Source organism: Cantharellus anzutake (genome assembly GCF_015039405.1).
Source record: "Cantharellus anzutake strain C23 chromosome Unknown EI90scaffold_84, whole genome shotgun sequence".
Taxonomy (NCBI): domain Eukaryota; kingdom Fungi; phylum Basidiomycota; class Agaricomycetes; order Cantharellales; family Hydnaceae; genus Cantharellus; species Cantharellus anzutake.
The window spans coordinates 11,008-27,337 of NW_024067034.1; the positions used below are offsets into that span (position 1 = coordinate 11,008).

The window sequence follows — 16,330 nt, forward strand, 5'->3', positions numbered from 1 at the left end:
ATTTACAGACTGAGGGAGAACTCTAGAAGAGGGGGAAAACTCTAGTTGATCTTTTTGTGTAACGTATCTACAAGTTATGTATATATATAGTTACAGGGGGAGTCTAGATGGTGGTCACACAAGAAAGTCATGAAGACCATCTGTCAGAGTGTGCATGTGCAGAGGTATGGGTGGAAGCAAGTGGTGTGTCTGGAAGCACTGTTCAGTGTTGGCAGAATGGGATTGTGGCCTCAGCGACTCAAGGGGAGTGCTGTGCCCTGAGCTTGACATCTGGGGGAGATCCCTTATTTGTGGAGCAGGGACTTACTGTGGACTTCAAGCAAACTTGTGGATGGAGCAGGCCTGTTGGAGATAGGGCAAAACTCAGTGGGGACAGACTCAGAGGGGAGGAGCCCCCTTTTGCAGAACCTGAGACTTGTCCAGACAGGTTGATTTCAGATTAAGGTCCCTGAAAGTATTTACAAGGTATAAATAAGGGAGAGAAATCATGGGAAGGGCCAGTTGGTCCAGTGCAGAAATGAATAAGTAAACAAATGAGTGGTGAGGGTTATCAGTGTGGGAAGAACAACTGAATGGGACTGACAACCTAGGTGCCAATATAAAGTGGATCAAGTGCCACACTAGATCTCAACGACCAATCTCATGACTATGACTACTTCTCTTCCCTGACGATCCATCGACCTACATATCTGCGGCCTGGTCTTGCTTCCGTTTACCCACGCATGCCACTCTCCATCAAACCAAAAAAACTCACTCTCATCCTGACATCCCTATTCCACGCCAAACACGTTTGTCTCCACATCAATCTGTTCATCGATCGTTCTCGTATGAAATACTTGTTCCTTTTGTCTTCCCTTTTCCCGCTTCATTTACCTTTCACCCACGCCCATTCGACTATCGGTCCGGCCCCCATAACCACGTACACACCACCTGGATATTAAATGGAGTGATACCCTTTCCTCTATTCCGTGTTCATCTTTCTCCTTGATCCCAACAAACTTCCCACAACAAATGAGCTCAAATGGCGGTTGCTAATGCCAATGCTGCTGCGGCTGCGGCTGTGAACGCTAATGCTGTGGCAATGTCAGTCGCTAATGCCGCATTAGCAACAACTATGATGAACAATGATGCCAACTTGATGAATCGGGGCGCCAATGGGAGTGTGATTCGAGCAATGATGAAGAGGGATAGGGAGATTTATACCCCTACCCCTCCCACTAGTCCTGATGGTGCTACGGGGTTGGGTGGTTCGTATGGAACTGGAGGTGCTGGAAATGAGGGGAGTATAACACTTCATCCGGTTTCTGAAAGGGCTGGGGGTGATCCATATCCGGGACATGGAGCAACATATGGTGCAATGTCTTCTCTCATGGTGTTGGTGCCACCACTACCGCTGGTGTTGGTGTTGGAGTTGCCGTAGGTGGATATGGTGTCCCTATGAGCAATGGGAAGGGAATGAATGGGTATGGCATCTATGGAGGGGCCTGTGGTATTGTTTTCACCAACAGATGCTGCGTAACCAAAGGGATTACGTCTGCTTACCCTCAACCTCCCCAACCACATTCGCATTCACATCCCCATTCAAGCGGAAGTGAGGGCCATAGAGAAGCTGGTAACCCTTCCTCGAGCTACCCTTCTCCTTTGAGTCATTCTGGAACTGGTGCCGGTGGGAACGGTGTGAATGGGACCAGTGGAACTACCGGCAGCACACACCCTGGAATACATCGTTCTAATTCTTATGCTTCTCATCATTCGAGCACACATGATTCGCCATATCACTCTGCTGTTAACATTAATTCTGGATCTCACGTAAGTCACTTCATTTTCTACGATTTTCCCTCTTCTTCGATGTGCTGGCTTTGCTTCTCTTTCCGAACCATGGTTCCATTGTATTGATGACCATCGCTCCAGACACTCCCCCCTGGCTCCGCATCAGAGTCGCCCACGGAGGTTCGCACCCAGACTCACTCTGCTGGCTATCCGGACAGTTTGGCATACACCATTCCATCGTCGGGCCATTCCCACAGTGGCTCACTAGCAAGTATCCCTTCAATGTCCAGTCTCGGCCGGATCATCAAGCCCAGCAGACGTAATCCCTTTGGTTATGCAGCCACTGTTCCACCTCCACCTCCACTTCCTCCTCGACTCATCATCCCCATGTGCGAATGGTGTGCCTCGGCGACTGCCTTCGAGCGACATCTCATGTATTCATGGACTCAACCCCATCTAATGATGAACTCGGTTTCGATGTGATGCCGGACCCCTCCAACATCGTAAGCGCTACTGTATGTGTCCGTTTTGGATATTCCGCAGGCGGACGGATGGACTGTAGAGCAACATGACGACCCTCACATTCTCCTGCAAGCTCGCTCGCCAGATCTCACCGATCCTTCCCTCTCACCACCCATTCCCTATTTCGGTGCTAAACTGGACACATCCATTCTTCACCCTCTCCTGCCCTATCCCTCATCACCTCGTGTCGCTCTCGACTCTATCAAGGTGACTGCACGAACAGCACAAAGGCACTGCAAAAGAATGATAGGGAGACAAAACCCCGCACCCGCATTGATTCCGAAAAGGAGCGCGAGAAAAAGAAGTGGACTATAGGCTTAGGAAAGGACAGCAAAGACAAAGAGAAGCAAGGCCAAGGCAGTAAGTGCTATTTGGGCACTCGCATGTTAATCCACCCTCTCGTTAACCCCCCATATTAGCCACTGTCGCTGGTACACAGACATCGAGCGTCTTGCAAGGGTCGTCTCAACCGGCTTCGATCTCATCCACGTACATACTCAGTCCAACCACCCCATATCTTTCCCCTGACTCAGCTCATGCCACCTGCGCCTCATCTTGCTTCGCTGACAGAGTACTTGCGGCAGCCCAGCCTGGCGGTGCTGCATGAGAGTACAGTGAGTGTGGCGCGCTCTTTCTCCATCTCTTTCTTTTTTGTCTTTTCTCTTGCTGACAATTGATCTCTGCCGTTCCCCAGGTCTGTAGCCATCCCAGACATGCTGTATCTCCCTCGCCCATAACATCCCATCCTCGCCATTTCAGATGAAGCTGATGGCATTGGATTCACTTGTGGGCTTTCAAACGCCGTCCCATCCCATTTGGAAGAGTGGTTGGGGGAACATGCAAATCACATGCACAGCCACAGCAGCTCTGCTCACCAGCTTTGTCCCCCACTGGGACTGCACAATTCCTTCTTAAGGGACCCGAGCAAAACCATGGTGGATCTCTTGCTGTGCAACCGATGCACTCAGTTCGCTCCATGGCCAGAATAGGTGGTTGGGGTCGCAATTCTCCTGCAACTTCATGGACTCCAAGTGGGAGGCTAGATTCTTGGTGACGGACTGTGCCCCAGTCGTGGAGAATCTGTAACGAGCATGTCATCTCTTGGATTCATTATTGACTCAGGTGTATCTGATCCATTCGGATACAAGGATGAAATATCTGGTCCTCACATCCCATTTCCCCCTGCTCCATTGTCAGGCCATTCCATTCCATAGTCTTCATGTATATAGTAACATAACTGTGTGTGGTGTGTGCGACTCGTTCAAGGATGCCCACCCTATCACCAACCTGTCAATGTCAACCCACTTCAGGCAATTGATGCATCTTTGATGGATAGTGAAATCCTCATTGGACTCCAGCTGCCCCAATGGTATGAAAGGATTAAGGGATGCAATCCCTGGGTGCTGTGTCCCTCACTATCAGCCTGTGCTTTGATGTGACACGTTGTAACGGGTCTATCGCCTAGACTCGAGACAGAGAGAAGGGGGAGGGTGGTAGTGTGCACGGGTGTGGTTCGTTGGGCCGGGTTTTGGTCTGTGGGTGCTACCAAGTCTGCAAAAACCTCAAACAAACACTCACCTATGTCTCTCTTGGACGTCAAGGCTGAGGATTCTGATAAGAGGGGTCTTAGACGTTATCAACTAGCTCAATGGGGGCGTTAGGGTCGTGGATGGCGTCTTTGCCACTTGGATGCAACTTCTGCTTGTCCCTTCACGGGTCTATTCAATACTAACTTGTTATGTACAAGCTGTTATCTAGTTTTTATATGTTTGAAATGAAATGAATGGACTGGGGGAATGTAAACGGGCCGTTACGCAACCGTAAATGATGAATATCCAATTGGGAACAAAGAAACAATAAAAGAAATATGAATGAATGGGGAAAATGTGACAACGGGTCCGAAATGGGAATTGTGAAAATTAACTCCGCAACAGTTGGCCACAGCGCCCGCCTATCCTCCCGTCAGCAACCTCCTCGTCTCCAGCTTTCCAACGAGCCCCTATTCATCCCATTTGGTGCAGTACTTCTTGAGATGTGGCCATTGACAGGTGCTGTCAAGACCACATGAGAGTATACTCCGTGCTGAACCATCCGGGTATGGGATTGCCATTCTGGGAAATGCTCCGGGGGTGAAGAAGGGTGGTAGAGCATCACTATCAGGTGGAAAGACGGCTGGGTTGTGAGTGTGGGTATGGAGGTCTGGAGAGGGGGTGAAATTGGCAGCGTGGTTGGGCATGGGAATTTTGCTTGGGGTTGTCGGGAATGATGGGGAAAATATGAAAAAATATGGAATGAGTGTAAGGAGTGTTGGATAGTGATAGAATGAGTATCAGGAGTGTCAGCGGATATGTACTGCGTGTTGGTGACCAAATTCTGCAGAATCCAACTTTTTGCGGTACACGGAGTTGTCCCCACAACAACGTTCATAACTGCCCATCCATCCTAGTACTTTCACCCACTATGCCCAAAGTTAAGAAGGGATGTCATCTGCTGGAGCATGCAACTTGAAATGTGCGGAAGAAGCTGGCTCCGCACTCTGAGCTGGGGTCAGGCCCCACTTCTGCGCTGGAATTGATAGATACACACCTCCAGTCCACTTCCACGCAACGGAACTATAGCTCAGCAATAACCAATGCCAAGAAGTGGTTGGAAGAGAATTGCCTCAAGTACAGTAACCCACTGTTGTCATCCCCTGAGGATCCAAATCCGGAGGCATATCTCTTTCAACACAAGGATGCTCTCCTTGCTTTCGACAAACCTGTGGAAATTACTGCCAAACTACTGGCTGCATACATCACATTCCGTGCTACTGATCAGAACAAGTCTGTCTCAACTGTAGACATACTCCGCTCCGCATTCAAGTGGCACTTCAGGAAACTGTGAGTAGCGACATAAAATTTACGAAGTGAAGTGATCATTTCTGATTCCCCTCTAGAGGATTTGAGGGCACTTGGCATCCACACCCTTATCCTGAAAAGTGCCAGGGAAACCCATGTGAATCCAGTCTGATCATTGACCTTGTCAAATCTGTGAAGAATTTGCGCGCATCTGAGGGAACTATCCGGAATCATGCAAGGGCAATCCAGATTAGCGACATTAAGGCTATTCAGGCTGTCACTGCTGCTCAATGTCCTCCAGACCTGATTAGCAAGGCTCTTGACCCTAGTATTCCCAGCGAGTCCTTCACCCTTAAACAACATGACAACATCTGCTCCCACCTCATGTTGTGTACACTAACATCTTTGGGCTGGACTCTATGGACAAGGTACCTACATCTCTGCTGTACCAACCCTTTATTCATATTTCAACTTTCAACATAGGAATGAAGAGCTCACTTCAATCCTTATTCAGCATCTTGATTGGGGACACGAGGAAGTCAGTCACAACCTTCCACACCTGCGGGTCACCCTGGTTAACCGCAAGGGCTGGCAAAAACAGAACCATAGTGATGAGTCTGGCTGCCAAGGTAAACTAAATCCAGTGGCCATCAGTCTATTGCTGGTCTGAGTCCGAGTTTATAGGGACACGGTATAATATCTATCCCCTCTATGGCATGGACACATTTTCCCAGCATGACGGACCCAATGTGACTCTGGAGCTTGATGCATATTGCCATGTGAGGCACTGGACTCAGTTTCTTTCTCTGCGATATTGCAGTGGAAAACCCTTGAAGCCTCACTATCCCCTCTTTCCCTCCTGCTCCCACCGTTCTCATGACATTCACTGGAATTCAACGCTCTCAACCACCACCATTAATGATCTTCTTGCCTATTATGGAAGGCAAGTGCAACTGGAAACTGACAGACTGACATCACACTGCTTCAGGCGTGGTGGTCTTCAGTACTGGTTTGCTCTTGCACCGGTTTTCAGAAGGTGGCCACTTCATCAGTGCCAGTGGTGGGGTGGGTGGGCACCTGGAGAAAATGTGAGTCCACACCATTATCTCATCCACATTCCCAAGGCTCTCACAATATTCCAGCCATCTACACTCCTCAAATATGCTATGGATATGCTGATCACCACAGAAACAAACTATGGCGACTCACTTGCCCTGGTTCACATTGACAACTTAGAGTCTCAAAATGGAGCGATGTCGCAACTCAAAGCAATGACTGCAGAAGAAGCCTGCTCTCAGTTTGGCCACCTGGGTGAATACATGGGCTGTTTTGAGGAACGCATGGGCTGGTATGAGGAACACATGCACCACTTCAGGCATGGGCTCTGAAGCATTGATGACAGATTTTCTTCATTCCAAGTCTCACTGGATCAACTCAGGCACACGATAGGCTATCTTATTCCTCCTCACCCTGTTGCCTTCCACCACCATGTTACTGGTATGTCTGCTCAGTAATGGATCATACGTCCCTAACAGTTCAGCCAGGAGGACCTACTCAGTCAATGTGGCCACAGCCAACCTTACCCAGTGCTCCTCCCCCCCTTCCCCCCTGGCCCCATCGCTTCCTCTCCACTTGCCCAGTCTCTATCCCACCCTCCATCAGGCTCCAGTTGGCCCCAGGAGCACCACGATGATGATGGCCAACCCGCTCCGGGCGCTGAGCACACCACCATTCCCCCAGTCCGCACACTTAAGGATGCCATTAAACAATGGCTGCATGGGGATGAGAATGAGCTCCGAGTGCCACTGAAGAACTGGAAGTGGGAATGGTACACTGGCAAGCACCGTCGTGTTGGCAAGAAATATGACAAGTCTGTAGTCTCTTCCTTCTCTTCTCCTTTTGGTGACTAAATATCCACTAACACTAACACTTCCCCACTGTACAGAATGGGTGAGGCGGAGTTCCTGAAACACTATGGACTGAAGATGAGCGACAATTTCAGTACTGCACTTGAAAAGATTGGAGTGGAAGGGAAAAGAGACGGCACCATCAAGAGTCGTAAGAGTGGAAAATTACACCACTGAATGTACCTAAGTGTCATTTCACAATGATTATATTGCTCTTCCCAGTCAGAATCACACATACCATTCGTGAGAGATCAGCGAAGAAATCTGTGCATGGCTAGAAAACCTCACGGCCCATACATCCTCTGAAAACCATCCATTGGAGACGGGACTGACAGTGTCTGAAAGCGCTCGAGTAGGAAAACCCAGGGGATATTTTTGCTGATTTTTGTATCGTTTTCTCCCAGGGCCGACAAAGACATCCGCGAAATATCAGCAAGAGAATTCAGGCACGGCCAGGGAATCTCACAGCCCATACCTCTCTCAAAACTCATCCGTTGGGGACGTGACCGGTGGCGTCCGAAAGCCCTCGAGTAGGGGATTCCAATGAATATTTTCATCGATTTTTATCGTCGGTTTTCCTTCCTCAATGGTGGACAAAGACATTTGCAATCAGCAAGAAAATCCAGGCATGGCTAGGAAATCTCACAGCGCGTACCTGGCTCAAAAACCATCTGTTGGGGACGTGACTGATGGCATCTGAAAGCACTCCAGTAGGGGATTCCAATAGATATTTTCGTTGATTTCCATCGTCGGTTTGCTCCCATGGTGGACAAAGACATTTGCGAAAAATCAGTGAGAAAATCCGGGAATGGCTAGGAAATCTCACAGCGCGTACCTGGCTCAAAAACCATCCGTTGGGGACAGGACCAATGGTATCTGAAAGCGTTCGGGCAGGGTAACCCAGCGGGAAATTTCACCGAATTTTTGTCATCGCTTTCTACTGGACTGGAGGTCGACAAAGACGCTCACGGAAAATGAGCAAAAAAAAAAATCTGGGCATGGCTAGTAACATCTCACCATATGACTCAAAAACCATCCATTCGAGAGCGGGGCTCGAGTCAAGCAGAATGGGATCGACGATGATGGCGGCGGCGAAGCATCAGAAAGGGGCTGTGCACGCAATTTGCATGTTCCCCCAACCGCTCCTCCAAATGGGACAGCATGGCCCACAAGCGAATCCAACGCCATCAGCTTCATCCAGGGCCACGAGGATGGGATGTTGTGGGCAAGGGAGATACAGCGCATTCGGGGAGTGGGGGAGGGGATGGCTACAGCCCAGCCCTGGGGAACGGCAGAGATCGATCGTCAGCAAGAGAAAAAACAAAAAAAAAAAAAAAAAAAAGGTAATGGAGAAAGGGAAAGAAAGAGTGCACCGCACTCACTTGTCTTCACTCTCGTGCTGCCGCAAGTACTTACTCCATCAGTGAGGCGAGGCGAGGTGCAGGCGGCATGAGCTGGTGAGCGGAGCTGGCCGTGGCCGTGCATTCTGCAACGAGAATGTGACTGCAACGTGACCGTGAAGATTGAATATTGGTTGGTGGGGGGGGAGGGAGAGCAAGGAAGGGGAGAAAGCCGAAATCGAACCAAACGAAGAAACGTGACAGGAGCTGGCAGGTGATTTGAATTTTGGGGATGCGAAATAATGAATGGCGGAAAGGGCCGGGTTACATGGGTCCATATGGGGAAACACCCAAAAAAAAATTCCAATGGAAGCAAACCAGCCCACCATGGCATGGACCAAATGAATGCATCCATTTCGGGCTCAGGTTTGGATCCGGATCCTTAAATTCCGAGATACAAGTTAGTATTGAATAGACCCGTGAAAGAGAAAGCAGAAGTTGCATCCAAGTGGCAAAGACGCCATCCACGACTCTAACGCCTCCCCTGAGTTACTTGCTTACATCTGAGACCCCTTTCCTCATAACCCTCGGCCTTGACGTCCAAGAGAGACATAGGTGAGTGTTGAGTTGAGGCTCTAACAGACCCGCTAGCGCCCCAGGACCCAAAAACCCGAACCTCCATCACACACGCATTCACTACCACCCTCCCCCCTTTCCCTGTCTCGAGTCTAGGCGATAGACCCGTTACAAATCTGGTGGTCCTTACAGGGGGGATAATCCACTTGGTCAGGTTTTCAATCACGCAAGTTTGCACAGTTCATTCATTTGGAAATTCATCATTTTGCCGTGGATATCGAGTATCTACATTGGTTACAGACGCAGGTCAAGAAAGTACAAGTATTAGGGATCACACTAGACCACCCAAGCTACACATGCACGCACACACGTTGTTCCTCCTGGCGGACCTCAAGACAAGGCCCAGGAGATCATATTTGATTGCTCAAGTTTAGTTCACTCCTGGTGGATCTCAAGAAGAGGCACAGGAGCCCGTGTTAGGGATCTACGCGTTACGGATCCACACGGTTACGCAAGTTTACACAAGTTATCTCAATCATTGCCTCCTGGCGGACCTCAAGACGAGGCACAGGAGTTCATTTTTCACCACTCAAGTCGTCCTGTGCTGTTTCACCTAAAAATTGTACCAAATTGCCTTCATCTTACCAGGCAATACACTCGTTTTATCCACATTCCTTCAATTGCCGGACATCAATAGACAGACATCCAGAAGTCGTTCCAAGTTTTGCGTGTTTTGTTAACCGATTTCGAGATGGCTGCAAGTCCTGCCATCACAGTGCCCATGTTTTATATCGAAGCCCCATTGATGCCAGGTCACCGAAGCCCAGAAGCACCCCGGTTCAAGGGCAAAATGATTACCAAGTTTTTACGCGAGTTCGAGTTGTTGGCCGACATTGCTTCCCTTACAGACGCAGGCAAGTGCGCCTACATGATCACCTATTGCACCGAAAAGGAAGCCGAATTTGTCCGGACCCTCCCCGGTTTCGAGACCCAGAACTGGCCCATGCTCAAGTCAGAGCTATTGTGCTACTACAGTGCCGATGAAGATGAGCCCGGATATCGAATGGAGGATCTACGAAAGTTTGTCAAGGAAGCCCGCAAGATAAAAAGGGTAGACCATCTTGCACGGTACCGGCGCGAGTTCCATGTTATTGCGAAGTGCCTACAGAAAAGGAATGCCCTTACTGTCGTTGACCGCGATGATTTGTTTTACCGTGGATTTCCGTCAAAGTTCAGACGGGAGCTCAAGTACGAACTCAGGGCACAAGGTCTTTGGTCAGACCTGACCCGACCACCGCACATGAATGATGTTGTAGCAGTTGCACAGGAGCTGCTCCAAGGCGACATATACGATGTTGATTCCAGTGTGAAGTCCGAGCGACGCCCATGTTCCAGAAAGGACGGTGATGATGATCCAGTCAATGACTTGGCGGACCATGGAAGTGACAGCGCAAGCTTGTGCCAGATGGCAGATTCCACGGATTTGGAGTTAGCGGCTGAACAACATGAAGCCCAGGACCTAGAGAGCTCAGCTCCCCATGAGGAAGCCTTGCCACTACATCCCAGTTGCGGCATCCCCGAGTCCAGGTTGTGTGGACAGTCCGAAGTCCCGGCAGTTTCCTTACTGGAGCGGGCGCCAGTTGGTGTTGAAGTTGAAGTCAGAAGCGCAGCGCTTCCAACTGAATTGAGTCATGTTTGCGCCGAACCGATCGTTGTACCCACTGATTACGAGTCTGGATCAGGGTTCAGCACTAAGAACCTAGAAGCTAGCGATTGTGACCAACTAGGGAGCCGTGTCGAAGTACCGGAGCTAGAAGCGAAAGAGCTTAGGCCTATTGGCCTTGAACGCATCTCAGATCCACCAGTTTGCGAAGTCACCTTAGCTCCTCAGACCTCAGATTGGGCTGAGACAGCTCATACGTGCTCAGACAAAGCTAGATTGCCTCAGACAATGGAGGCAATGGCATGCGTTGACAAGAATGAGCTGAATGACTTAAGTGCGACGACTTTGAACTCACGACCTTTTGGCCCGCTCCCGATCTTGGACCTTACTCAGGATCTGGAATGGCGACAATCCGATATGACACTTGAAGCTGTCTTCCCACTGTCAGGGCACACACCCTGACTAGCCTGGACCCGGACCCGCATCCGGACCCGCTACACTTCCCACGCGCATTCCCGTGCCACATGCTCCATGCACTGCATGGTCCGGCCCCGGATCCTGCCTTCATGTGACTTCCGGGTATCCCCGGAAGTTTTCCTGATATGGTGGCCACTGTGGGAAGATGAGAAGTTAGCTTCCTTCTCATCTCCTTACCCACAGTAGGTTGTGCCCTGGATAGGGGTGGTTACACCTCGGGGCTGTGGACCATAGGGGAGGGTCATGGGGACCTGGGAGTCGTCCCCTGACACCCGCGCGTTTTCAGGTTTCTAACTTCATGTCCTTGTATCTCATTCATTTCTGGATGTTTTCTCACGTTCTTGGTATCATAAATTTTTATTTATTCCCACCTTTCCAATGGTACTAAGGTTGTGTCCTATTTCCTGGTATTCGTTGAGTTAGCAAAGATTTGCACACACATTCGGTAATCACGTGCATTGTTCCCATAGTCATTTGTATGCGGGTGCCGTTTTTGTTTAATTATTCGGGATTTATGATATGCGCGGGTGTTTATTTCTTTCATATGGGCTTCTGTGATTTATTTCAGATTTTTCCCTCATGATCTAAGGTTGTTTTGCACTTTCCGTGCTTTGTTTTGACCGGGCTCTTCCTTATTTGGACGGAAATTGGTCTTCGCGATCTGCCAAAGTGTGGATCTCAGTTCCGACGGCCAGTTCCCTGCACATCGCCACCCTCACATGTCATTATACATGATGCGGATTTCTATATTCCCATCATGGGTATAACTTCACAACGGCTGGACCATTTGGGCTGAAAATTTGCATAACTATAGTTCCCCATTTTTAATAATTTCCGTGTAAATTTCGTTGTATGTTTTGATTATGGATCCTACGCAAACATCGTCTTTTCCCTGAGCTCGGACTTTTGATGTCGCTATTCCCGTTATTGGATATCTCATTAACGCATGATCCTTTTATTATGAAACTTTGGGAGGATTAAGATTAGATCCCTTCCTTTCTAATGGGCTATCAAGCTTGTCTCGGTCGTTACTAGTTAATCTTCGCGCTTGCCTTTTAGACATTGTCCTCGTTTTGCAAGAGTTTTAGTCATATCTCCGTCGTTTATGGGTAGTTTCCCCTGTAATTACTCTCATTGGGTCCGTTTGGGGGACATCTACATTTCCTATTATAAACACGACTTTGAACTTTGCATTAGTTCCTGAGGAATCCTTGTTCTGTGGTACTTCCATCCTTGGCTACGTGTGCGGATGTGGGAAAGTAGTTTCCGTGGAGGTTCTGTCATATCCATCCCCGGCCATCGACTTCCGGTCCCTCCGTTCCCTCCGTTCTAACTCCGCTCCTCTCTCACCAACCTCGGAGCCCCCTGTATTCTGCAAACCTCTCGGTACCCCTCGATGGTCACCACCCCCTCATTTCAATTTATTACCTACGCCTCCCTAAGTACGGCGCCCCGAAGACTTCCAGACAGCTCCGACGTCCGCTAGCGCACCCCCGCCTCTGCTGGGCAATACACTCACCTGCCCTGCAGAGCCCACCTTCGGGCCTATCCCTCCTTTCCGTTTCTGGGTTAACGCCTGCCTTTCCACTAACCCCGCAAACCGACTCGTCGGTAATATTCAGTCGGCTAATGTTTTAACCCCGTTAGCTCCGCTCCGTTCGGCTCCGCCAATTGCGGAACCGTCTCCGCTGTAACCATATATATATCCCACTTGTACATAGGTTATGCCCCAGTAGTAAAATCAACTAGAGTTACCCCCCTAGGTTCTAATTGCCAGTCAGTAAGTTAGGGCACGGACGTGTCACTAGGCACAGCGCTCTTGGCAGAAGTCGCTGAGGCCAAAGCCCTCCGTTATGGAGACATTCCTTCGTCTCGAGTCTGGTCTCTGACAGGTTCTCTGATTATTTTTATAGTCAAATCTTGGTCGATTGTCCTAATTCTTGGTTTAATATTTGCTATAAATTCCCCTGAGAATTCCGTCTCGTTGATGGTAAGCTTGAAGTATTTTTGCTATTTTTCTTTCTTTCAATTTATTGTGTATAGTCATAATAATTCGTAAAAATTCGTAAAATTCGTTAAAATTCAGGTCCTTCTATTTTCTCATATCTACTTGTCGTATGAGGTTTTGTGATTTATCTGGCATATTTCCATAATGGGTTTCCATAGTGTGGCCGTTATTTCTCCTACAACGCAAGCCCGGTTTGCATCCCGTGAGGGCCCCTCTGCCAGGCGATACATCTGGATCCCTTCTACCCCAGATGCTGTTGTGGGGACAACTCCGTGTACCGCAAAAAGTCGGATTCTGCAGAATTTGGTCACCAACATGCACTACATATCCGCTGATCCTGATACTCATTCTATCACTATCCAACACTCCATACACTCACTCCATATTTTTTCATATTTTCCCCATCATTCCCGACAACCCCAAGCAAAATTCCCATGCCCAACCATGGTGCCAATTTCACCCCCTCTCCAGACCTCCATAACCACACTCACAACCCAGCCGTTTTTCCACCCGATAGTGATGCTCTACCACCCTTCTTCACCCCCGGAGCATTTCCCAGAATGGCAATCCCATACCCGGATGGTTCAGCATGGAGTATAGTCTCACGTGGTCTTGACAGCACCTGTCAATGGCCACATCTCAAAAAGTACTGCACCAATTGGGATGAATAAGGGCTCATTGGAAAGCTGGAGACGAGGAGGTTGCTGACGGGAGGATAGGCGGGCGCTTTGGCGAAGCGTTGCGGAGTTAACTTTCACAATTCCCATTTCGGACCCGTTATCATATATTCCCCATTCATTCATATTTCTTTTATTGTTTCTTTGTTCCCAATTGGATATTCATCATTTACGGTTGCCTAACGGCCCGTTTACATTCCCCCATGCCATTCATTCCATTTCAAACATATATAAACTAGATAACAGCTTGTACATAACAAGTTAGTACTGAATAGACCCGTGAAGGGACAAGCAGAAGTTACATCCAAGTGGAAAAGACGCCATCCACGACCCTAACGCCCCCTCTGAGCTAGTTGCTCACATCCAAGAGAGACATAGGTGAGTGTTTGTTTGAGGTTTTTGCAGACTCGGTAGCTGTCAGGGCACACCGCCGCCACCGCCACCACCTCCTTTCCTTTCGTCTCATCCTCTTTTTCTCTCTTCTTTCCCTCTTCTCTTTTTCTATCTTTATACGGACGACCTCTCTCTTTCTTTCCTACACTTGTAGCACGGACGCGCCCGACGCTGAGCACCCCATAGGGGCACCGCCACGCCAGATGCGCCGTGCACTCCTACTTGTACTTCCCCTCCAATGCTCGGGATCGACCGCGGAGCCACCCATGGTAACCCAGCTTCGTCCGAAGGTGACGTGGCACTTCCACATGACCCGTTCACACATGTATATAAACTAAGCCGAAGCAGGACCGAAGAAGTAACCTTCTTCTCATTTCCCGCTTCAGGCAAGTACCCTAGTTTAGTCTAGCTTCCCACCCTAATAACAATACATTTCCCACTTCAGCCTAAGAAGCCACACAGGGACGTAAGCCCGAGTGAGGGCTGCTCACTATACGGTCTTACTGCCCTGCCGTCATCTGGGCCGCTAGCACTGAGCGCTACGCCACTACCTCTGCCTCCCTCGAGCCATCCCTGACAGCAGAAGAAGGTTTCCACCTAATCTCCCCCACCTCCTCCAGCATGGTGACTGAAGAGCAGTACCAGGACCTGCTGACTAGGTTTCAGGAACTGCAGGCCATCCTTGAGAGCCATGTCCAGAACCCACCGGCCCTGCCTGCACGCCCGCACCCGCACCCACACCCAAGCTCAAAGCACCCAAGGTTGCCCCCCCCACTGCCTTCGCCGGAGCAAGCGAGGACCTCGACCACTTCAAAGCAGAATGCGGAATCTACTTCCATGTCCGTGCCACGGAGTTCCCCGACACCCTATCCCAAATCCTTTTCGTCCTGTCGTACATGAAAGGAGGAGCTGCAGGAGCATGGGCAACACAGCGCACGATCGCGCTGCTGACAGCGGGATCCCCCGCGATCACTATGGACGAGTTCATGGCAGAGCTAGACACCATGTTTCAAGACCTCAACCGGGAAGCCACTGCCAGGCAGAAGCTTGCCACTTTATGGCAAGGCACCGACTCCGTGGATAAAATCATCCAAGAGTTCGAAATCCACGGTCCCGCTTCACGGCTAGGTGATGTAGGGTTGGTAGACCGCTTCGAACAAGCGATCAACACCCGGCTCCATGAGAGCATCTACTGTCTGCGCCCCATGCCAAGGACCTGGGCAGAATGGAAACAAGAGGCCACCCTCCTTGACAACCAATGGCGGTGCTTCCAGGCGACTCAACCCCGACTCCCCCTGTTCAAGTCACCCCTCCCCCCTGCCAGACCGTCGCCGTCACTCTCTCAGACCCCCCTGCGCCCGCCACCGGGGCCACCACCACGACCCGCCGCGACCCCTACTACCCCCACGACTACAACCCTGCTACCTCAGCTGATGGACCTCGACCGCTCAAGGGCAGACCAACGACGAGGGCTATGCCACAATTGCAATGCCCCTGGGCACTTCGCACGAGACTGCCCCCTCCCGAAGGTCCGCCGAGTATGCCGCATGCACCCAGAAGACCTCCGAGTACTCGCAGAAGGGCTGAGGAGCCAGCTGATGGGGACACCCGAGGGGAACGAGGAGGAGAGGGAGGAAGGGAACCCCTCTGCAGATTTTCAAGAAGGTGACCAGTGAATGATGCGTCCCGGCCGCCTGCAAGCAACGATACCCAGTGTAAATACAGAAAGATGCGCGAGTCTGCGCTGCTGTCCAAATTCCACTGGGTGATTGCTAAGAAACAGAGGAAAATCGCACCCTCGACCAGAAAGAGCACCAAAACCGCTAGCCTACCCTCTGAGGTGGCTGTCTCCCCACCTGCCATCTATGTGCTTGCCAAGCAATCCCCCCGCTCCCTCAATATGAAAGTGAAGGTGACTGCCCTACCGTCCCTCCCTGCAGTCGCTGTGTCGGCACTGCTAGACTCCGGCGCGACCGGGAACTTTGTGAACCCAGACTTCATCCGGAAGCACAGGCTCGAGACGACCCCGCTCCCCCAACCCATCCCAGTTCGCAATGTGGACGGGATGCCTAACAAGAACGGAGCCATCACAGAGGAACTAGAGGCCTTGTTGACATTTGGCCAACATACAGAGCGTGCCCGCTTCACCGTAGCGAACTT

The 16,330-nt window shown here is 50.2% G+C and overlaps 3 protein-coding genes across 3 annotated transcripts; all 3 read left to right on the forward strand.

Annotated features, from left to right (window-relative positions):
* Positions 1–1,021: 1,021 nt before the first annotated feature.
* On the forward strand, positions 1,022–3,207 carry EI90DRAFT_3020573 (uncharacterized protein; the record flags this gene model as incomplete). The annotated part of the gene is made up of 10 exons (XM_039057520.1): positions 1,022–1,416; positions 1,509–1,809; positions 1,912–1,950; positions 1,989–2,089; positions 2,111–2,273; positions 2,314–2,499; positions 2,523–2,652; positions 2,732–2,781; positions 2,826–2,906; positions 3,052–3,207. 10 exons carry the CDS (start codon positions 1,022–1,024, stop codon positions 3,205–3,207), a joined length of 1,602 nt encoding a protein of 533 aa, XP_038910236.1.
* Positions 3,208–4,730: 1,523 nt separating this feature from the next.
* Positions 4,731–7,583, forward strand: EI90DRAFT_3292931 (uncharacterized protein; the record flags this gene model as incomplete). The annotated part of the gene is made up of 11 exons (XM_039067359.1): positions 4,731–4,838; positions 4,871–5,171; positions 5,228–5,557; positions 5,613–5,758; positions 5,814–5,908; positions 6,134–6,217; positions 6,254–6,477; positions 6,568–6,626; positions 6,792–6,999; positions 7,075–7,187; positions 7,441–7,583. Exons 1-11 carry the CDS (start codon positions 4,790–4,792, stop codon positions 7,581–7,583), a joined length of 1,752 nt encoding a protein of 583 aa, XP_038910237.1. The 5' UTR covers positions 4,731–4,789.
* Positions 7,584–9,263: 1,680 nt separating this feature from the next.
* On the forward strand, positions 9,264–11,077 carry EI90DRAFT_3158169 (uncharacterized protein; the record flags this gene model as incomplete). Its single annotated transcript, XM_039066163.1, has 1 exon — positions 9,264–11,077. Exon 1 carries the CDS (start codon positions 9,704–9,706, stop codon positions 11,075–11,077), a length of 1,374 nt encoding a protein of 457 aa, XP_038910238.1. The 5' UTR covers positions 9,264–9,703.
* Between the last annotated feature and the right edge of the window lie 5,253 nt (positions 11,078–16,330).